Genomic DNA, 23,515 nt, shown 5'->3' on the forward strand with positions numbered 1-23,515 from the left:
GAGGTTCCGGAGGATTGGAGGGTTGTGGATGTTGTTCCCTTATTCAAGAAAGGGAGTAGGGATAGCCCAGGAAATTATGGGCCAGTGAGTCTTACTTCAGTGGTTGGTAAGTTGATGGAGAAGATCTTGAGAGGTAGGATTTATGAACATTTGGAGAGGCATAATATGATTAGAAATAGTCAGCATGGCTTTGTCAAAGGCAGGTCATGCCTTACGAGCCTGACTGAATTTTTTGAGGATGTGACTAAGCATATTGATGAAGGTAGAGCCGTAGATGTAGTGTATATGGATTTTAGCAAGGCATTTGATAAGGTACCCCATGCAAGGCTTATTGAGAAAGTAAGGAGGCATGGGATCCAAGGGGACCTTGCTTTGTGGATCCAGAACTGGCTTGCCCACAGAAGGAGAAGAATGGTTTTAGATGGGTCATATTCCGCATGGAGGACGGTGACCAGTGGTGTGCCTCAGGGATCTGTTCTGGGACCCCTACTCTTTGTGATTTTTATAATTGACCTGGATGAGGAAGTGGAGGGATGGGTTAGTAAACTTGCTGATGACACAAAGGTTGGGGGTGTTGTGAATAGTGTGGAGGGCTGTCAGAGGTTACAGCAGGACATTGACAGGATGCAAAACTGGGCTGAGAAGTAGTAGATGGAGTTCAACCAAGATAAGTGTGAGGTGGTTCATTTTGGTAGGTCAAATATGATGGCAGAATATAGTATTAATGGTAAGATTCTTGGCAGTGTGGAGGATCAGAGGGATCTTGGGGTCCGAGTCCATAGGACATTCAAAGCTGCCGCGCAGGTTGACTCTGTGGTTAAGAAGGCATATGGTGCATTGGCCTTCATTAATCGCGGGATTGAGTTTAAGAGCTGAGAGGTAACGTTGCAGCTATATAGGACCCTGGTCAGAACCCACTTGGAGTACTGTGCTCGGTTCTGGTCACCTCACTACAGAAAGAAAGTGGAAACTATAGAAAGGGTGCAGAGGAGTTTTACAAGGATGTTGCCTGGATTGGGGAGCATGCCTTATGAGAGTAGGTTGAGTGAACTCGGCCTTTTCTCCTTGGAACAACGGAGGATGAGAGGTGATTTGTTAGAGGTGTACGATAATGAGAGACATTGATCGTGTGGATAGTCAGAGGCTTTTCCCCAGGGCTGAAATGGCTAGCACGAGAGGGCACAGTTTTAAGGTGCTTGGAAGAAGGTACAGAGGAGATATCAGGGTATGTTTTTTACGCAGAGAGTGGTGAGTGTGTGGAATGGGCTGCCAGCAGTGGTGGAGGCGGAAACGATAGGGTCTTTTAAGAGACTCCTGGATAGGTACATTGAGCTTAGAAAAATAGAGGGCTATGGGTAAAGCCTAGGTAGTTCTATGGTAGGGCCATGTTCAGCACAGCTTTGTGGGCCGAAGGGCCTGTATTGTACTGTAGGTTTTCTATGTTTTTAATTGCTGAAAAAGTGAAATGAAACAGCAAGTACTAGATGTAGTCTACAGATATGGCATCAACTGTAGTGTGATGTTCAGGTAACAGCCATTCAAAAGAACTTTATGAATCAGTATTTTTCTGAATGTAAGCACTTCAGGTGAGCGGACTTTAAAAGACCGATGTGCTCCACTTTTGCACTTCTGCAAATCTTTGATTATACGATTTGTGACATTCTCAATTAAACACTAGCCCAGTACTGTAGCATTTTTCCAGCAGATTATCATGTATTCTAAATATCTTCAATGGAGATGACCAGAGAGGTTCTACCAATGTAACCCATGGCTGCACTGCAGTTAGAGTGAAAGCAAACCATTGCAAACTATTGAAGAAGAGCGCCATCTCCTGGCCCTGCCAAGGTCTACATGGGGATGGGGACTACTTAGCTTGCTTCTACCTCTGAAATTGTACAGTAGCCAATAGGCTGACATTTGTTAAGTTTTCATGCCCACACCACTTTTAATAACTTCAATCTTTTCCTAAGGTGTTCCAATGCATTGACAATACTGCTAAATCTGACGACACGTGAAAGCATCCAGCTTCATCAAGCGCACAGAAAGCACTCAATACAACTGGTCAGTTAGCATATATAGCCCCCTTCCATCATGATTTAAATGGTGAATGTGGTTATCATCTACCTTACGCACCAATCACCTGTTACTGATGTTGAGACCCTAGATCTTATTTCTGCTTATATCCAAATAGAAAAAGATCAGAGATGAGGTGGCAGTTACCGACCTTGGCATCAAAGTAGTCCAAGTAAAATGAACAATCAAAGTACATACTGTAGACGTTAACAAATACTACCTTGACATTCATTTTGTTGCAGGCATTTACAGGAAAATAAAGAAATACAATAGAATTTACAAATATGACAAAATACTGTATAAGTACTCACAGAAAACAATGTGCAATAAATACAAATTGTGCAAATAAAATTTTAAAAACTGAGAACATGAGAAGTAAAGAGCCCTTGAAAGTGAGCCTGTAGCTTGTAGAATCAGTTCAGAGTTGTGGTGTGCGTAGTTATCCACGCCGGCTCAGGAGCCTGATGGTTGAAGGGTAATAACTGTTCCTGAACCTGGTGGCATGCGACTGAAGGCTCCTGTCCCTCCTGCCCGAGGAAAGGCAACATTCGACCAAGTGTGACATCAAGAAAGCCCAACGAAGATGTAGATAATGGGAAGCAGGGAAATATTCTCCTCTGGTTGGCGACACAAATGATGGAACTTGAGCCAAGCATGTCAACCACTAGACATCATTCCAGGAGGTCCTCAAACCAGTATCCCATACCCAACCATCACCACTTTTTCATGAATGACTTTCCTTCTATCATAAGTGTTGACGTGCGAATATTCAGTGATTAGATACTGTTTCACATAAATATAAGACAATGATTGACTCCATAAATTAGAATCTCAGCACCTCCCCGTTGTGATCAGTATTATTAACACTGGCAAATCTCTTTGACCAGAAAGTTAATTGATACTTACATGGAGCAATCAGAACCAGAGTACCCTATATTGATTGAATCCCAAATCTTTTCCACCATCCAGATGGCACAAGTTAGAACTGTGATGGAAATTTCTCCACTTGCCTCCAAATGCATTCAAGAAATTCATCTCCATCTGGGTCAAAGCAGCTTGCTCTGCTGTCAGTTTTAAACAGGGCATCCTATTTCTCATAGATGTTAGTCTTATGAGACCATGGATCCGCACCTGGAAAGTCTTCACTCTCCAGGGCGCAGGCCTGGGCAAGGTTGTGTGGAAGACCAGCAGTTGCCCATGCTGCAAGTCTTCCCTCTCCATGACACCAATGTTGTCCAAGGGAACGGCATTAGGACCCATACAACTTGGCACCGGTGTCGTCGCAGAGCCATATGTGATTAAGTGCCTTGCTCAAGGACATGTTGCCTCGGCTGGAGCAATATGTGATTAAGTGCCTTGCTCAAACACATGTTGCCTCGGCTGGGGCTCGAACTCACGACCTTCAGGTAGCTAGTCCAATGCCTTAACCACTTGGCCACGTGCCCACTTCTCATATCCAGGTTAATACTTTAAACATTCTTTGCATGAAAAAGCTGGTTAATGAAGAACCTGTGGTAAATGAAGATGATCTGATTTATAGTTACCGAAATTAGTAAAATACTCCTAACTTTAAAAAGAAGGCACTTGTAAATGTACAACAGCATGCCCAGCCTTAGGACATCCAAGCAGTGTTGATACTATTCCATCATAGAGAGATATTATATTTATTTAAATTTTTTTTAAATCGGGATACAGTGTGGAGTAGGCCCTTCCAGTCCTTCAAGCCATACCGTCCAGCATCCACAATTTAATCCTAGCCTCATCACAGGACAATTTACACTGACCAATTAACCTACCAACTGGTAGGTCTTTGGAAAGTGGGAGGAAACAAGAGCACCCGGAGGAAACTCATGCAGTCACAGGGAGAACGTACAAACTCCTTACAGGCAGTGGTGGGAATTGAACCCGGGTCACCTGCACTGTAAAGCGTTGTGCTAACCACAACGCCACCATGCCGCAGCCTGGTTATATAATTCAACAGCATAGACCAATAATGTACATAAGACATATCTGTGGACACAAATGATTATCAGTATATTCCAGCAGACATGCTTTGAAGTCTATTCAAGTAGTGCCTTGAGATCTGTGCATTTCCACCCAAGTCCAAAAACAGTCCCTTAATTTTTCATGGAATCATCTGATATAAATGTACCAAGTTTCAGAAGTGCAGGTTAATCACTTAATTTGACCCTTGGCAAGAGATTAATCATTAAACCCAGGTTGGAAGCATTCATTAGTAATGCACAAAGGTATGCTAACTGGAAATACAGTATGACATGTCATTACAGCTGGGTTTATCCTCGGATATTTTCACCTTGTGATTTAATAGCTATTACATCCAACCTACAAAAGTTATCCTTGGTGGTGATTAGCAGTATTTTTTGAAAAAAATAAATACAATGGTTAAATCCTTCATATTTTAGGCAAAAGTAGATGAATATCATTATACTTTTTAACTCCTTTCTGCAGCATTATAAAGACAAGACCTAGAAGTGGATCCACACGTTTAGCCTTGATCCTTTAGAAAATTTAGTTTTTGCATGTCATTTTCTTAAATTCACTATACTTTATTGCAGTTTATATATTTGTTTATGATTATGTGCTATTTTTATAGATATTGACATTGATATCTAGTCTATTAAAGATGTCATATCTGAATTAACTACACATGAAGAATTTTGAATTTAAGAAAATTCTTTGAATGATTCCAAGCTTTATAAAGTTGTTCAAGTGAAAAACAGAACTGTGTATTTCAGTGACTATGCATATTTTTACCCTATTTGTACATTGCAAATGCATTTATAAACATTCTGATTTTTTTCGTAGATTTGTTTGAATCTGTCTTGTTACACATTTTTAAATCCATCAGTACACTTGTCCATGTATGGAGATGTTTCAAACTTGGGATCACTGCTTGTGTCACCAGTACTGACTTTCCCAGTGTTGATTAGAACTTTCATAAATTCTTTATGATGCAAATGGAGCAGTGTTGGTAGGTTTTACAGTGAACTTGTGAAGCTATTACACAAGATATCCCCTGTGGGACACTATTGGAAGGACAAACGCTAGCAACATGGGAAACATAAACAGCTTCCTCAGTGTAATTTGATTGTGGAACATCTGTTCCAGCCCATGAATTATCAGACACTATGAAGGTTTGGCTCAGTATTGTGGTGCCCAATCTACCACAAAAATAAGATCATTTAAAACCTACAAGATAGCTAATTTTACTTCCTCAATTGCAAATTTCAAAGCAAGTAGACACACAATTGTCATTGAAAATGTCACTAGCAATACAGGATGTTAGTGAATCAGAGAAACATTCCACATTGAGAAACACAACGTGTTCAACTGCATTAAAAACACGTATTACAGAATGTAACAGGTGAGTATTTAATTACAGGAGTGAGCAACGTCGGTGAACTGGAGTGATGGCGCCATTACTGAAACTTCAATTGCTCGTTGATCAAAATCAAGGGCAGGTAAGTTGGCTCTTACAGAGTTGGAGAGGTACATCATTTCACAGGCAACTGAATGCAGGGATACTGTCGGTGGCAGGAACGTGCTCCAAATGAGTAAGGGACATTGTAGGATTAGAGGAGATAGTGCAAAGAGAGAAGGGCGAGGTCACAAGAAGCAAAAGGAGGAGATATTTAAATTAAATTGATGCAGTGAGCAGCTTGGTAGCAATAAAGGTCGGGGCAGATGTGTTTGATAGACAAATAAAACTTGTTCGGGATAGGAACGCAGCAAGTTTGGAGAAGCTAAATTCTCGGCAGAATGGTATACTGTCTGATTAAGTGGGTGAGCATCAAAAATTAGACAAAGGCCTAATAGTGTCCACATTTATAATCTCATACAGCTCCATTTCTACTCATATAGGTGCCACTGAAATCCTCAGCCAGACTTTCTCCAGCCCGATCCTTCAACTTCCCAAGCTCCAATCTACTCATATTCTGACATCCCTTTTTTTTCAGTTACATTTAATTTTGTCCTAAATCTACTACTTCTTCCTTTACAACCAAAGCATCCATTAGTCTTGCGAAACCACGGATCTGCACCTGGAAAGTCTTCACTCTCCAGGGCACAGGCCTGGGCAAGGTTGTATGGAAGACCAGCAGTTGCCCATGCTGCAAGTCTCCCCTCTCCACAACACCAATGTTGTCCAAGGGAAGGACATTAGGACCCATACAGCTTGGTACCAGTATCGTCACATAGCAATGTGTGATTAAGTGCCTTGCTCAAGGACACAACACGTTCCCTCGGCTTGGGCTCGAACTCACGACCTTCAGGTCGCTAGTCCAATGCCTTAACCACTTGGCCATGTGCTCACACCCTTTACAACCACATTTTTAGTTACCCTAACTCAGGAGTTCCCACCCTGTGATCCAAGGGCCCCTTGCTCAATGGTACTGATCCATGGCATAAAAATGCTTTGGAACCCCTGCCCTAAATTGAGCTCCCAACTGCTGCTTGAGTGTCAATATCCTTTCTGGGGAGCATAGAGACCTTAAGGGCCAAAGGACTTGAGCCAAACTACAGATTAACAGTCCGTGCGGTACTGCATTGTCAGAAAAGCCTTTTCCACAGAGACCGTGTCACTGTAAAGGATTACAAAAATTACATGCAGCACAAAAAACAGGTCACTTAGCCGAGATGGGTTACTTATGCCCCACTTGAGCCTCTTCTAGCCTTTCCCATGGAAATCTATCAATCCACTCCAAACTCAGAGGGGAGAGTAAGTTGGTACAGGCCAGTTCCGTTTACTGGGAAGAAAGTGGCTGATGCATTCATTACAAATGGGCTAAATCAGCGGTGTTAGCAATACACCCATTACAGAGAGAAATTTATTTTGCCTTCACCCATCTTTGATTTCTTCTCCTTCACATCCTTATGCAGTCTCCCGTTAAGTGTATCCGTATTATTCATTTCAACTACTCAATAGTTTCATCACTATTTGAGTATGCACATTTCCCACTGGTAACTCTATTATGATGGCTTCCATTGTTGCTCTTCCCCACAAGTGAAAACATCCACTTTGCCAAAATCCGTCATCATTTAAAAGAGCTCTATTACTCAGCATTCTTTTCTTCATTGAAACAGGACCTAGTTTATTCATCTCTTGCTGTAAATCTCACTACAGTACCTTTGCCTCTCTCTCTTCTTTTCTCTGTGAGTATTTCCTCCTTCCACAGACCCTGACAGACCTGTTGGATATTTCCAGTGTTTTCTATCTGTATTTCACTGCCTCTGTAACCTTTGCACAACCTACAGCCAGGACTGGATGCAGAACTCCACATGTGATCCGACCAATTAGATGCTTCTTTTTTACGTTTCCCTGTTTTTCAATTCTATCCCTCTTAAAATAAACACTGGATCTTAATTTCACCAACACATCAAAGTGCTGAAGGAACTAGGCAGCATCTATGGAAAAAAGTACAGTCGACATTTCAAGCCAAGACCCTTCAGCAACACTCTGAAGGGTCTCAGCCCAAAACGTCAACTGTACTCTTTTCCATAGATGCTGCCTGGCTTGCTGAGTTCCTCTGGCATTTTGTGTGTATTGCTCAAATTTCCAGCATCTGCAGATTTTCTCTTGTTTGTGACTAATTCTTAATTTGTTCATTTTGTTTTGGGCCTTCTTCCATCAGGTGATCAAAAAAAAAGATTTAACTGTACAGCTTTTAAGTTTCAGGGAGTTACCCCGAGTGCACTGACTAATAATTATCCCAAAATCTAGTCAGTACCACATTCTTGTTTGCAAAGGTATATAACCTGGTTGCTGTATTTTCTCCATTCCACTCATAGCTATACTCCCAATGTATAATCAGCTGTAAGGCATTTCACAACAACTAGAGATTGGGGAATGCACTAAATCTGTGTATTTCCTTCTTACATCACCTTAATGTCGGCACTGGTGATAGTTATGTGTTGTCTATAATTATTGGCAGTTGGCTTCTTGTTCAAGAGAAAGTTTATATAGCCAAGGTACAATCCTTTAAAATATGACCCATTACTGTTGATACATCTAAGTCAGTGGTTCACAAAGTGAGTGATATCCAGGAGTTGGAGTTTCTAAGGGGGTAATAAAGGAGGCAGAGTGGTGGGGGGTGCTCGGTAGCAGGACAGGGGTGTAGCTGAGGGATTACAGGCTTATTTGAAGAAATGAATTACTTATTATAAGCATTTGATCCTCAGTAACTCATAATTGATTACAAAGATCACATAATCACCTCATCTCTTGCTAACCCACCGTTCTCTTGGACCTTGCTAGTAGCACATTATGGTTGTTGAAAAGCAATGTGACACTTCTGTATTTGGCATGTAATGAGAAATCTGGACTAAAGGTATTGTGTGATTTCCAGGCCTGGCCTGCACATTACTGTCATTCACCACTGTAGCACAGTGTTAGTTAGTGTGATTCCCATAGTCCAATCACACGGTGATGCAAGTCCTGTGAATTTGGGTATGGCATTCAATGGGGTAAGGATCAGAATCTGTCTTCTAAATGCCTTGACAACATTTCTCTGGCCTACAGCCCAGCTGTGATATCACTGCCCCACTTTATGTACCTTCAGGCAGAGAGTCAGGTTTTGTCTGAGCTATGGTGATGTCTTAACTTTCGCCTTTATTGATCTCAGCACTTGAGAATGTACTTAAATAAAAGGCATTTGACCATGGTCTTTAATCCACAACAAAAATGACAGAAGCAGACCAAACAAAAAAGTGTAGACAGTATAGTGTGGAGTATCTGAAGTATGGATTTATGCCAGCACCAAGCAACCAAAAGTAGCCAATGCGTCTGCTGTGTGAAAAGGTATTTCAAAATGAGGCAAAGAAACCATCCAGGCTCCTTGAACATTTGAAGAGAATACTTTCTGATAAAGCAAACAGGAAAAGCTTATTTTCAGTCGATTCATGTAAACTTTCACAAATGGAAAACACTTCAAAACACGTTTGACAGCTCTTCACAACTTGTGTGCTTCATACAACATTTCATCGTTCATTGCTAAATCTAGAAAGTCCCACACAATTGGAGAAGAACTGATTCTGCCAGCAGTAAGGAAGGTTCTGAGTACAGTTTTGCATGAGTTACCACACCAAATAACTAAAGTGTTTCCACTCAGCAACAACTCTGTTCAAAGATGAATAGATGAAATGTCTGAGAATGTGGAAGACACATTGTGCAAATACTAAGGGGAACAGAATTTGCTCTGCATTTGGATGAGTCAACCCTGCCAAACATTGAATCTTTGCTCCTTAGTTATGTTCTGTTCATAAAAGATGAAAGCACAGTTCAAGAGTTGTTATTTGCAAGGAGACTAGAAACAGATATGAAGGGGGAGTCAATATTTTGGGTTGTTGACCAATTTTTCAAGAGAAGCACATTGTTGCACAACAGAAGGGGCGCCATCAATGATAAGAGACCACCGTGGGGTTATTACCTTCTTCAAAATACGTATCTAACATACTTACCATTGATTGTGACAGACAACATCTTGTCGCAAAAAAAAAACCTAAGTGATTGGCTGCATAAATCATTAAATACTGTTATCCCAGTGGTAAATAAAATCAAGTTCTACGCTCTCAATTCTCAGCTACTTCGAGAGGTTTGTATCGAGAATGTTTGAACGCTTGCTGTTTCACAGAGAAGTCAGAAGGCTCTCTAAGGGAAACTGCTTGAGATGATTTTATGCGCTTTTTGAAACTGTGATAAAATTATTTGAAGACTCGAATACTTTATTCAGTTATCAACTCAAGAACATTAGTCATACCATTGCTTATTTGTCAGAACGATTCACAAGGTTTAATGAAATCAGTTTTCAAGTGCAAAGAAATAATGTGAACTGTATCAGAGTCAAATTGGTCATCTCCACACTTTTGTCCAAGTTAACCCTATTTAAGTGCAACATTGGCCGTTGCAATTTTTTCCAATTTCTGAGCCTCTGAGTTGGAAGAGAAAGAAAGAACACCAGATGGTGATCTTCAAGTATACTGTGCCCATCTGGGTAAGCTGCATAAAGACCTGTCACAAATTTCAAGATCTTCCCTTGATTTAAATTCCAGATTGGATATTAAATCCATTCCTGAACTCTTGTAATGAGAAATTAACAGGACGGATGGAGGGAAACCTGATCTCGCTACCAAGCAACTTTGAGCTGAAGCTGAGGTTCAAAAACATCGTACCAAGACTTTTGGTTGCATAAAGAAATCCCTGAACGCTATCCTGCTTTGTGGGAAAAGATCAAGATGTTCTTTATTACCTTTCCAACACCGTACTCAGTGGAGCGTGGTTTCAGTGAAAGCAGCCGACATCTTTCGAAGCAACAAAACACATGGCAAGTTACTGGACAACACACACAAAATGCTGAAGGAAATCAGCAGGTCAGGCAGCATCTATGGGAAAAAAGTACAGTCGACGTTTCGGGCCGAGACCCTTCAGCTGGACTGGGGAAAAAAGCTGAGGAGTAGATTCAAAAGGTGGGGGAAGGGGAGGTGAGGGAGAAACACAAGGTGTTAGCTGAAACCTGAAGTGGGAGGGATGAAGTAAAGAGCTGGGAAGTTTATTGGTGAAAGAGTTACAGGGCGGGAAAAGGGGGAGCCTGAGAGGACAGAAGGCCATGGAAGAAAGCAAAGTGGGGAGGAGCACCAGGGGGAGTCGATGGGTGGGCAAGGAGATTAAGATAAGAGAGGGAAAAGGGGATGGGGAAAGGTGAAAGAGGGGGGACATTACAAGTATTACTGAATATTACTGAATTACTGAATATGGGGATCTAAGATTTCTTCTGAGTGTCACTCAGCCAGATGTCGAAAAGCTGACATCACTGCACAAAGCCCATCCATCTCATTGAACGGTGAAAAAGCAATGAAAAAGTGAATAATTGAACTACTAATGTACACTCTAAAACTATTGATTAAATACTGTAATTAAATAATGAAATAAATTTGTTTACGCAAACACAAGGAATTCTGCAGATGCTGGAAATTCAAGCAACACACATCAAAGTTGCTGGTGAACACAGCAGGCCAAGCAGCATCTCTAGGAAGAGGTACAGTCGACGTTTCAGGCTGAGATCCTTCGTCAGGACTAACTGAAGGAAGAGCTAGTAAGAGATTTGAAAGTGGGAGGGGGAGGGGGAGATCCAAAATGATAGGAGAAGACAGGAGGGGGAGGGATGGAGCCAAGAGCTGGACAGGTGATAGGCAAAAGGGGATACGAGAGGATCATGGGACAGGAGGCCCAGGGAGAAGGAAAAGGGGGAGGGGGGAAAAAACCCAGAGGATGGGCAAGGGGTATAGTCAGAGGGAGAAAAAGGAGAGAGAGAGAAAGAATGTGTGTATATAAATAATGGATGGGATACAAGGGGGAGGTTGGGCATTAGTGGAAGTTTGAGAAGTCAATGTTCATGCCATCAGATTGGAGGCTACCCAGACGGAATATAAGGTGTTGTTCCTCCAACCTGAGTGTGGCTTCATCTTTGCAGTAGAGGAGGCCGTGGATAGACATATCAGAATGGGAATGGGATGTGGAATTAAAATGAACAAAATAATAAACAAAATAAATTTGTTTGTAGCTTTAAATAGATCTGAAATTATTTGTCACTGCTTTAAATTTTTATTTCATATTTTCTTTCACTGTGCATCGTAAATCAAAGTAAGTAGCATGTTAGACCCCCTGTCAGACATTATCCAGGAACATTTGAAAAAGGTTAAATAAAGTGGGGACTGCAGTAGACGTTTTTCTTTATGCTGTAGATATGACGCACATTTCTGTTATTCTTGGTACATCTAACTCTGGTTATTAGATTTCAATTGGGTTCGAGGAAACTTATCTCGTTCTAGTATTCTTAGGAATCATGTTTTAGTAAATGTGTGACTTTAAGAAGAAAGTATTGCAGTCCATTCAATAAAAGTATACCCATTGTACGCACCAAAAGTGCTGGCCACATTCAATGAACAAATAATTAAAAACTTGTCTACCCCTTTCACTAAAAAAACTCTAAGCCCTGAACATTTTCTGGCTTTGTTTTTCTGATTCCCAGCAGCGCAGTACTCCAATTTTGTTACGCTGAGTTGGCTTACATACAGTGACAACATAATTTCATACACCTCAAACCACATTAGCGATATCTTAAATACTAAATGAAATAGTGACATTTATAACCAACAGACTTCCAGATGGTATCCAATAACCCATAAGAGGAATGCAATGAAAGGTTCTGGGGATCTAAAATAAAAATAGAAAGTCTGGAAACATTCAGTAGGTCAGGCAGCATTGATTCCAGCTGGAATTTCAAAGTCCCAGCATTTGAATTTTTTTTATTTTTGCTCAGGAAACACGAATCAGTTTACTTTCTCACAATGCGCGCATTGACATAACTGGACAGAGTCATATTATTTTCAGATAAAATAAAAAGCAAATTTAGACAACTGGCAACAAGTGGAGCAGGAGAAGGCTGTTGAGGAACTGAATACCCAGCACAGGTGACATGGAATGGCCCAGGTTTCTGAGAACTATTCCTCCCAAAAGCCCAAAACACACAAATTCACAATTTCAAACTGAGAACGAGAAACCAACGTTACCGGTTCCATCAGTCTAACCCGGCGAACAAACACCTACCAGTCTGTGTGAGGGTCATCGACCACCAAGAGGATTTTCGGCTTCCGGACAGCGGGAGGGGCAGGACTGGTGGCAGCTGGTGTTGCTGTTTGGTCGACCAGCCCTGCGGCGGCTGCCGTGGTCTGCTTGACGGCGTTGGAGATGGAGCTGAGGATGGTGTTGCCGGCGGAGGGGGCCAGCGGCTGGCGGCGCTCAGTAGCTGGCGACACTGGTGAGCTGATCGAATTGTCGGGCCGCTGCAGGTCCATCATATAACCATTGGGTAAATTCGCCACAAAACTGCTATCAGAGAGGCGCCTCCGCAAGTAATTCATCTTCATGAAAAGGCGATGGTGTGTCTGTGGAGGAACGGGGTACAACTCAAGGCTCGGCTGACGGACCGGCACCCTTCACTCTGAGATATCTCAATGGGTATGTGTATTTTTGTGGAGACGGTAGAGCAAGCTGATAGCAGTAATGATCTGGGGTCCCTGAAGATGATGTCGTCTGTAACACAGTCAGATCTTCAGCCTATTCTGCCTTTCCTGTGGAGAACAAAATCAATTAGCAAGGTGGTATTGGTCTTGACACAGCACCAGTTCAATAGTGAACTTTATTCAGTAACGTTGCCTGCAGCATTGGATGTCAAGACCGATGGTGTTCAACTTAAAACCTTGTCAGATTCAACCATCAAAGAAAAGAGCATAGAAGCTGGAATTACATTAACTACATGGCTGGGACTACAGCTTGGCCAGATCCTGATTTCAAACATCACATCATGAACCAGTCAAAATTAGACCATGAGACATAGGAGCAGAATTAGGCCATTCGCCCTTCGAGTATGCCATTCCATCGTGGCTGATTTATTATCCCTCTCAACCCCGTTCTCCTGTCTCCACCGCAGGACCTTTGACACCCTGACTAATCAAGAATGTATGGAACTCCACTTTAATTACACCCAACAACTTGACCTCCACAGCCACCTGTGGTAATAAATTCCACAGATTCACTTCCCTCTGGCTAAAGAAATCCCTCCTCATCCGCTATAGGAAAGATTCTCTCCACATCGACTCTATCTAGGATTCAATGAGATCCACCCTCATCTTCTAAACAGCATCGAGTACAGGCCCAGAGCCATCAAATGCTCTTTATATGTTAACGCTTTCATTCCCGGAATTATTCTCATGAGCCTCCTCTGTACAGTCTCCAATGCTGGCACAGCCTTTCTTAGATAAGGGGCCAAAACTGCAGTCAGAGGAATGCCTTATAAAGCCTCATCATTATATCCTTGCTTTTATATTGGAGTTCTCTCGTAATGAATGCTAACCACCAACTCAACCTGCAAGTTAACTTTTAGGGAATCCTGCATGAGGACTCCTAAGTCCCTCTGTGCCTCTGCTTTCTGAATTTTCTCCCCGTTTAGAAAATTGTCCACACTTTTATTCCTTCTGCCAAAGTGCATAACCATACAGTTCTTTACACAAACTTCCAACTGCCACTTCTCTGCCCATTCTCCCAATCTGTCAAAGTCCTTCTGCAGACTTCCTACATCCTCAAGAGCACTTGCCTCTCCACCTATCTACATACCATCTGCAAACTTAGTCACAAAGCCATCAATTCTGTCATCCAGATTATTAACATATAACGTGAAAATAAGTGGTTTCAACACCAACTGCTGAAAAACAACACTAGTCAATGGGAGCCAACCAAAAAAGCCAACCACTCTCTTTATTCTCACTCATTGCCTCCTGCCAGTCAGCCAACCTTCTACCCAGGCTAGTATTTTTCCTGTAACACTCTTATCTTCCTAAGCAGCCTCATATGCGGCACCTTGTCAAAGGCCTTCTGCAGATCCAAATAAACAACATCCACTGACTCTCCTTTGTCTAAACTGCTTGCAATTTCCTCAAAGAACTTCAAAAGGTTTGTCAGGCTAGATTTCCCCTTACTGAAACCATGCTGACTTTGGCCTACATTATCATGGGCCTCCAAGTACCCTAAAACCTCATCTTTAATAATGGACTCTAACATCTCCCCAAAAACTGAAGTAAGGCTAACTGGCCTATAATTTCCTTTCTTTTGCCTCCCTCCCTTCTTATAGACTGGAGTGACATTTGCAATTTTCCAGTCCTCCAGAACCATTCCAGAATCTTGTGATTCTTGAAAGATCATTTCTAATGCCTCCACAATCTCTTCAGAGAACCCTAGGAGTAGTCCATCTGGTCCAGGTGACTTATCTACCATCAGATCTTTCAAGTTCCCAAATGCTTTTGCCTTAAGAATAGCAACTACACTTACTTCTGCTCCCTGACACTCTCAAATTTCTGGCATTCTGCTAGTGTCTTCCACGGTGAAGACTGATGCAAAATATTTGTTAAGTTCATCTGCCATTTCTTTTCCCCCATTACTACCTCTCCAGTGGCATTATCTATCAGTCCAATATCCTCTCTTCTACTCTTTGTATATCTGAAAAAAAAAACTTTTGGTATCCTCTTTATTATTGGCTAGCTTACCTTCATTTTTTATCTTTCTCTCCTATAATTTTTTTTAGTTGGCTTCTAGTAGTTTTTAAAAGCTTCCCAATCCTCTAACCTGCTAATTTTTGCTATATTAAATGCTCTTTCTTTTGCTTTTATGCTGTCTTTGACTTCCCTTGTCAGCCACAGCTACCTCGTCCTTCCTTCAGAATACTTCTTCACCTTTAGGACGTATCTATACTACACCTCCCGAATTGCCCCCAAAATCTCCAGCCATTTCTGTTCTGCTGTCATCCCTGCTAGAGACCCCTTCTTTGGCCAGCTCCTCTCTCAAGCCTCTGTAATCCTCTTTACTACATTGTGACACTGATACATCTGACTTTATCTTCTCCCTCTCAAACTGCAGGGTGAATTCTATCATATTATGATCACTGTCTCACAAGGGTCCCTTTACCTTAAGCTCTCTAATCAAATCTGGCTCATTTCACAACTCCCAATCCAGGATTGCCTTTCCCCTAGTGGGCTCAGCCAAAGCTTCTCTAAACAGCCATCTCGTAGGCATCGTACAAATTCCCTCTCTTGGGATCCAGCACCAGCTTGGTTTTCTTAATCTACCCGCATATTGAAATCATGCATGACTTTCATAACATTGCCCTTATTACATGCCTTTTCTATTTCCTGTTGTAATTTGTAGCTCACACCCTGGTTGCTGTTTGGAGGCTTGTATATAACTCTGTTCAGGCTCTTTTCACCCTTGCAGTTTCTTAACTCTACTCGTAAGGATTCTACATCCTCCAATCCTGTGTCACCTCTTTTTCAGGATTTGATATCATTTTTTACCAACAGAGCCACCTCTGCTTACCTGCCTGACTTTTTGATACAAGGTGTATTCTCGGACGTTGAGCTCCCAACTATGATCTTCTTTCAGCCACGATTCAGTGATGCCCGCAACGTCATACCTGCCAAGCTGCACCGCAAGATCATCTACTTTATTCCATACACTACGTGCAGTCAAATATAGATCTGTATTCATCACCCTTTTTGACTTTGTCCTCATGTTACACTTCACCTCATCCCACTGGCTGCAATTTTGCCCCGTCGTCTGGCTGTCCTTCCTCACGGTCTCACTACACACTGCATTTTCTCGTACACCAACTGCCCCGTCCTCAGACCTATTACTCTGGTTCCCATCCCCCTGCCAAATTAGTTTAAACTCTCTCCAACAGCTCTCGCCAACCTGCCCCTCAGTTGCTTTCTTTCTATTTCGTATACTGTCGCACTAACTTATCACAATTCCACATTACGAAGGCTCCTTGGGGTCCAATTAATTTGACAGCAAATTACATTATTCAAGATTAATGTGATAGCTTTTCTTGATGAGGTTTGTTAAATGAATGACTGTAATTTAATTCAAACTGTTTAAGGAGGTTTAAGGTTAATAACAAAGATCAAATAAAAAGGAAAATTCATTCCCATGTCTTTTGAAATATCTGCTGGATTGCATGGCTTCTGAGCAGATTTATAGTTATAATAATTTTAATTTATTTTATGGACTTGTTTTGATTAAAATAAAAGCAACATTTCAAAATCCAGCCTTTAAAAGAGGAACGGAAATAAAATCTGTATTTTCCAATGTATATCCACAGCTCTGAGATGGCAGGGTGTTTTATTGTTTTCTGACATGAAAAGGCAATTGCTTTAATTAGTTATACTGCATTCTCAAAATTGTGCTTGGAAACAGTTTTGATAAATGGAATAAAATAAACTGGGATTCCAGGTACACATTGATATAGAACTTTATTGCTCACCACTAAGGATTTTTTTTTTAAAAATTGTTACAATATGTTGGCTTCAGTGGAAAGAGAGACATTAATTGCCCTGAGTAATTGGTTATCATATGAGATACTCCACCAAAACAGGCAGCTTCAGGACTTTGACCCAGCAGCCATGAAGAAACAATAATATTTGCCCGAGTCCAAATGGAATGTGACCTGAAGCTGGTTATATACCTATACACTTCCTGCCTTTGTCCTTTTTAGAAGTTATTGTTTCTGACATTGGACAGCATTGACAAAGAACCCTTGTGGTGTATCTTGTAGCTAGTTTGTGGTAACACTGTGCTGTGTGAAAATTTAAACTACTGCTTGGAGTATGAGACAAGGAAGCTAATTTGCCTTGTTGACTATCAAGTGACCGGAGTGTTGCTAGAGGTGAGTCTTCTCCTGACTTGAGATTTGTAGGTGGTAGAGCATTTCAGGAGCCACTAACCTCTTCTAGTAGCCATAGTATTGACATAACTCCTCTGATTGATTTTTGATCTCTAGCTTGTTGAAAATTTTTATTGTATAACTTTTGTGTTGTGACTATTACTTGCCATTTTACCCCCTTAGATATTGTCAGGATCTTAGTGCATGCAAGGAAGGACTGCTTCATTATCCGAGAACATCTGAATGGAATAAAACATCAAGCAATCTTCAGCCAACACATCAGCTTCGGAGCTTGGAGAAAATCCCTACTGAGGGAGGTGACTACAAATCACAGTGAAACGAAAGAGCTCTTACAGCAGTGCCCCGGCCCAAGACAATATGCGTCCAACAAACATAACCATTTTGCCATGGCTGGTTTTAATACTGCAGTGAGATACTTTCCCCATGATCTCCGCTCATTTTATTTTTACTTACGGAAAAAGACCCTTCAGCCCATCAAGTCTGTCCCAAACACCAAGCACACATTGAAACCAATCCCATTTTATTCTCCCCATTTCCCCATCTACTCAACCCAAAATCTTCACTCACCACACACCCCTCCTCACACTTTACAGTAGCCAATTAATTTACTAATCTGTGTGCTTTCGGGACACGAGAGAAAACAGAAGCAGCATGAGAACCCAGTTTATTATCACCACTGTCAGGTCATAAAACGTGTTGCTTTATAGCGGCAGGATGGTGCAAGCCATAAAAACTACTACAAGTTACAAAAATAATGAAGTATTGCAAAAGATAAATAGTGAGGTTGTGTTTCCACATTCATGGACTGTTCAGAAATCTGAAGGCAGAGGGGAAGAAACTGTTCCTATAACATTAAGTGTGGTATTGAAGCTCCTGTACTTCCTCCCTGATGGTAGTAATGAGAAGAGGGAATGTCCAGGGTGATGGGGGTCCTTAATGAAGGATGCAGTCTCCTTGTGCCAATGGTGGAGCTGGGAGGGTCTACAGTCGTCCGCAGCCTCTTTCTATCCTGTGCATTGGAGTCCCCATACCACGCAGTCATGCTATTAGTCAGAATGCTCTCCACCAGACATTGGTAGAAATCTGCTAGAGTCTTTGGCGACACACAAAATCTCCTCAAACGTTTAATGTAGTATAGCTCTGGCATTCTTCCTTGGTGTTTGCATCAAAGTTGGGCCCAGGATAGGTCCTCTGAGACGTTGACACCCAGGAACTTGAACCTGCTCACCCTTTTCACTGCTGACCCCTCAGTGAGGATTAGAGTGAGTTCTCCTGACGTCCCCTTCCTCGAGTCCACAATCAACTCCTTGGTCTTACTGCCGTTTAGTGTAAGGTTGCTGCTACGACACCACTCAACCGGCCGATTTTTCTCACACCTGTACGTCTTCCCGTTGCCATCTGAGATGCTGCCAACAATAGTGGTGCCATCAGCAAATATACAGATTATGTTTAGGCTGTGCCTAAGGCACCTAGAGGAAGCCGACATTACAGGAGGGCTTGCAAACTCCACACAGCACCGGAGATCAAGGTTAAATCTGTTGTGTATTTAATATTTCAGCAATATTTGAGTAATATTGTAAATATATTGGTTGATTAAGCACTTTTTGTTTTTACATAATGTATTGTAACACATAAAGGTACGTAAATGGCACACTTCATCATGTGATAAGTGCACAACTTGCTTAAAATAAAAAACAATAATACTTGTTCCCTTGGGCTCCCTTCTTTTTCTTGCAATTACCTCAATGTTTTACAGTTGCAAAACCGTAACAGTGGCAACGGGGAAGTTTTAAATGAACCCACAGTGACTACCTACCTGTAGAAACGCAGCAAGATGTTCAAGTTATTAAAAAGTGCAGCAAGAAATGGTTGAATTTTTTAAAAAGTGCAACACTTTTTATTTCTTTGAAGCAGCATGTATAATTTTGCAAAAGGAAAAAAGATCAAGTTTTTTAAAAAGGCAGGAAACAGACTAATTCACAGGTTCATAAACAATAATACCGAGTGATAATAATCATTTTTTAAAAAGAGCAGAAATAACTGGGTATATCAGAAAGATTGACATGTTTGATTACACAATAGATAACTTGATATCATATACTGAGCAAATGAAGCTTTATTTTAAAGCAAATGAAATAGCCAATGAGAAATGAGTACCAATTTTGCTGAGTGCATTAAAGGCATACAGTTTGCTTAGAAATTTAACTACTCCAACCAAACAAGCCAAAATGAGTTTTGCTGATATTGTGAAAGAAATGTAGGAACACTTAGAACCAAAACCATTGTTGAGTGCTGAACGCTTTAAGTTTCACAAGTGCAATCAAAAGGAAGGGGTGTCTATTCCCATGAATGTGGCTGAATTGGAGAGATGGTTGAAGAATTGTCAGTTCATTGATGTTCTTAATGACGCACTGAGAGATCATTTAGTTTGCGGAATCTTACAGGAAAACATTCAAAAATGGTTCCTAACGGAAGCATAACTTATATTTAAAAGAGCAGTTGAAACAGCTGTATCAATATAAATAGCAGACAGACACCATTGTGCTGCAGTCAGTAATCAAAGTGAGAATGAACGAAATTGCAACTTCTAAACAGAAACTGGCCCAGCCAAACAAACTGTGTTACCATTGTGGCAGGGACTCACATACACCAGACCAATGAAAGTTTAAAAGCGAAACCTGCAGAAAATGCAACAACCAGCATCTGAAGGTTTTCTCTTGTTTTGGAAAATGTAACAAAGTAGGATACATACAAAGAGCATGTTGGGCAAACAAAAATAAATGGACTGCACAGGAAAGAAAAAAAAAGATAAGTCAAATCGCAGTTTCAAAAAGAGCACTAATCTGCATGCTGTGATGAAAATCTGACAAGGATGAGAGAGTGACGAGAATGGGTAGCCTTCCAAGAGGAGAAATCATTTCTTTTTTTTTAATTTTATTTTTATTTGGATAAGGAATTCACAAATATCATGTACTTTTTTCACACATATAACCTTTTCCATTTTTTTATATGTATAAAACTACAATTATTTATACATTCTTTAGTACACATTGAGATGATATAAAAGGAAAATAAACATTTAAATAGATAATTATGTACTGTGGTAAATCTAACCTATTAGGCTAAGTAATGGAATTAGTTGTTAAGAAAAATGGTAATAATAGTTTCCATATAACCCTTCTGGACCATTTCCACTGGTCCAAAATGTTGTATATAAGCCTATGTATCAACCATTTTAGGTGTTTATATCCTAATTTGTTCATGCTTGCTCCTGCCCACAGACATAATTATCCAATTCCTATGTACTTATTTACTTAATTTTTTCATTTTTTTATCCCTTTCCCAAATCTTTCCCTTTACTTGTGTTAATTCTCTATTTTCCAAAAGAAAACAAAAAAAAAACAAACATTTAGACTAGGGGTGCTTACGTTAGCAATATTACTGTGTTGATGAGAAGAGCAGTATAAATCATTAGGAGAGTCATCTAAAGTCTGCTCGCATTGGGGTTATATATTCAATCCATTTATTCCAGATTTGATAAAATTTTTCTTTTTGAGTTCTCAGGGAGTAAGTCAACTTTTCCATTTTAAATATTTCCAAGATAATTTCGTACCAATCTTCTAATGTAGGTGGTATTGGATTTAGCCATTTTCTAGTGATTGATTTCTTACTTGCCACTAAGAGGGCCTGCAGCAACTTTATATCTTCCTTCTGTTCAAGAAACAATACATGCCCCAAATAGAGCGTCTCAAAGTTCAGAGGTATCTGGGACCTAAGTACCTTAACTAATGTTCTATGAATACCTTCCCAAAATAGACTTAATTTAGGGCAATCCCAAAAAATATGAAAATGATTTGCCTCCTTGGAGCCGCACCTTCTCCAACACATCACATTTGTATCTTTATATTTTTCCTGATATGGGGTCTTGAAGTATTTCATAAAGGGCGCAATAAGAAGAGTGATAAGAGAGTACTCCAGTGAACTGAATGCACCCTCCCAAGGTCAAGATGCACATCCTAGAAAGAAGAAAAGGAAAAGAAAGAGAGAGGAAGAAGCCAGGACTGGGAGAGAAGCAAGGATCAAAGTAGATCCGGAGAGAAAAGCAGAGTAAAGGTGTCTAGGGCTATCAGATCCACTTCCTGCAGTCTCAGAGTCAACTTCTACAACAACCAAGGAGGAGGCCCCAGATTTTAAGATTGTTTCACAACCGCAAGTCTCACCTGCCAAGCAGAGTGACCTCCCTTGTCAGGAAAGATGTAATCTCACAAGAGTAAGAAATCCTCCACAGTGTTTAAATCTTTGGACCTGAATGGGACAACTTAAAATTTATAATGCTACATATGACTGTATATTAGTTGTATTACATAGTACACTGTGTATATAGTTAAGGTGCATTCTATATTGAGTTGGACTTTATAGCTAAGCAGGGAAGAGTGTTATGCATTTAATATATCAGTAATATTTGAATAGTATTGGAAATATATTGGTTGATTCAGCATTCTTTGTTGTTTACATAATGCATTGTGAGTTATACTTAAAAGTATGTAAATGGCATACGTCATCATGCCACCGCATGAAACATGCATGCATTGCTTAAAGTAAAAACAAAACTAAGACACATTCTCTTGGGCTCCCATCTTTTTCTTGCAATTAGTTTGATATTTTGGAGTTGCAAAACATAACAGAATCCAGGCCCTCAGAGCTGCAAGGCAGAAGCTCTACACACGGCATAACTGTGATCCTCCTTAGGGCCAGGAAGCTAATCGGTTTGCGTCTTATCCAGAATTCAGACCTCGTAGCTGGCTGGCCCAAACTAGCCATGAACAAGCAAGTTGTTGACATATGTTCATTTCTAACCCTGTTGAAAATCACCCCCTTAACTTTGCTGCTGATGATTGAAACAGGAAGTGATTCACTGGATGTACCTGCCTGGCGGCATGGTAGTGTAGTGGCTGGCACAATCACTTTGCCGCGCCAGCAATCACTGATTGTGTTTGATTGCCACCGCTGTCTGTAGGGAGCTTGTATGTTCTCCCCGTGACCATGTGGGTTTCCTCCGGGTGCTCCAGTTCCCTCCCACATTCCAAAGACATACGTTTTTAGGGTTAGTGATTTGTGGACATACCAAGTTGTCACTGGAAGTATGGCAACACTTGTGGACTGACCAGCACAATGCTCGCTGATTTAATTTAATGCAAAAATTAAACATTTCACTGTATGTTTAATTGCACCTGTGACATATAGATAAAGCTAATCTAAACTGATCTTGATTTCTGCAGTGCTTTGTTGGAAAGCACTACACGAAGCAGCACACAGCAGTGCTGGAACAGGCTGTCTGTTAGCTCAGGAACCTCTGGATCAAAGCCCTTCAGCACACAAATAGAGATATAGCAAGTACATTACAATCTACACCTGAATCTGGAACATATCTTACATAAAATGTCAATATCAAATCACCTGAATTAAGCAATGAAATTAGCGACCTCTGCCATTAACAATTAAAAGACCAGGATTGTCAACAGAACAATATCACCTGCCACAGCCCCTGACAGTTGTCAATAGTTTGTCAGTTCTTCAACATCACTTGCAGCAGTCTGGAATTCTCACAATGTCATCGTGGGACCATCAATCTGAAAATATTGCTGTAATGTTCAAGGTAGAAAGTTCACAACCTAGCTCTGAGGGAAGTGATCCTGAAAAAAAGCTTCATTTCCCTCGATAAATATTCAGCCTTTCCTGAAGCACGCCTTCTCAATATTTATGCGTCTCCATATGTTTTCAATACTGAACAATTGTTTTCCATAAATTATATTTGCAATAATCTCAAAAGTATATGGGTAATTTAGTTCAATGAAGCCTTCAATCACCTTTGCCTGTTGGTCTCAATTACCTTCACTCATAGAATCATACAGCAGGGAAACAGGCCATTCTGCCAACTCACTCATGCTGACCTGTGGACAAACTTCCATATAAAGCATCATCGCTGGTGTTGTAATAATATAATGCTAACCACTACACTACCATGCCACCATCTTGGTAAAGGAACTCAAACCACTGCTAAAAAGGCCAGCAGAGCCTTATTAAACTTTAACGAACACTCGCGGACATTTTAAGAGGCTGTACAGCATTTTGGTAGC

At 40.8% G+C, this 23,515-nt stretch overlaps 1 protein-coding gene across 4 annotated transcripts in view; it reads right to left on the reverse strand.

The window, feature by feature from the left end:
• The window catches only part of LOC140202624 (synapsin-3-like), a 344,209-nt gene that overhangs the window by 267,572 nt on the left and 53,122 nt on the right, over window positions 1-23,515 (reverse strand). For 3 of the 4 annotated variants that reach the window (XM_072267691.1, XM_072267692.1, XM_072267694.1), the window contains exon 2: window positions 12,695-13,218. In XM_072267691.1, the coding sequence (XP_072123792.1) occupies window positions 12,695-13,014 (320 nt within the window). In that variant the 5' untranslated portion in view covers window positions 13,015-13,218. Of the gene's footprint in view, window positions 1-12,694; window positions 13,219-16,012; window positions 16,057-23,515 lie in introns of those variants that run through there. The other variant, XM_072267693.1, reaches the window with a different exon arrangement.

The sequence above is a fragment of the Mobula birostris genome, chromosome 9 (assembly GCF_030028105.1).
Source record: "Mobula birostris isolate sMobBir1 chromosome 9, sMobBir1.hap1, whole genome shotgun sequence".
Taxonomy (NCBI): domain Eukaryota; kingdom Metazoa; phylum Chordata; class Chondrichthyes; order Myliobatiformes; family Myliobatidae; genus Mobula; species Mobula birostris.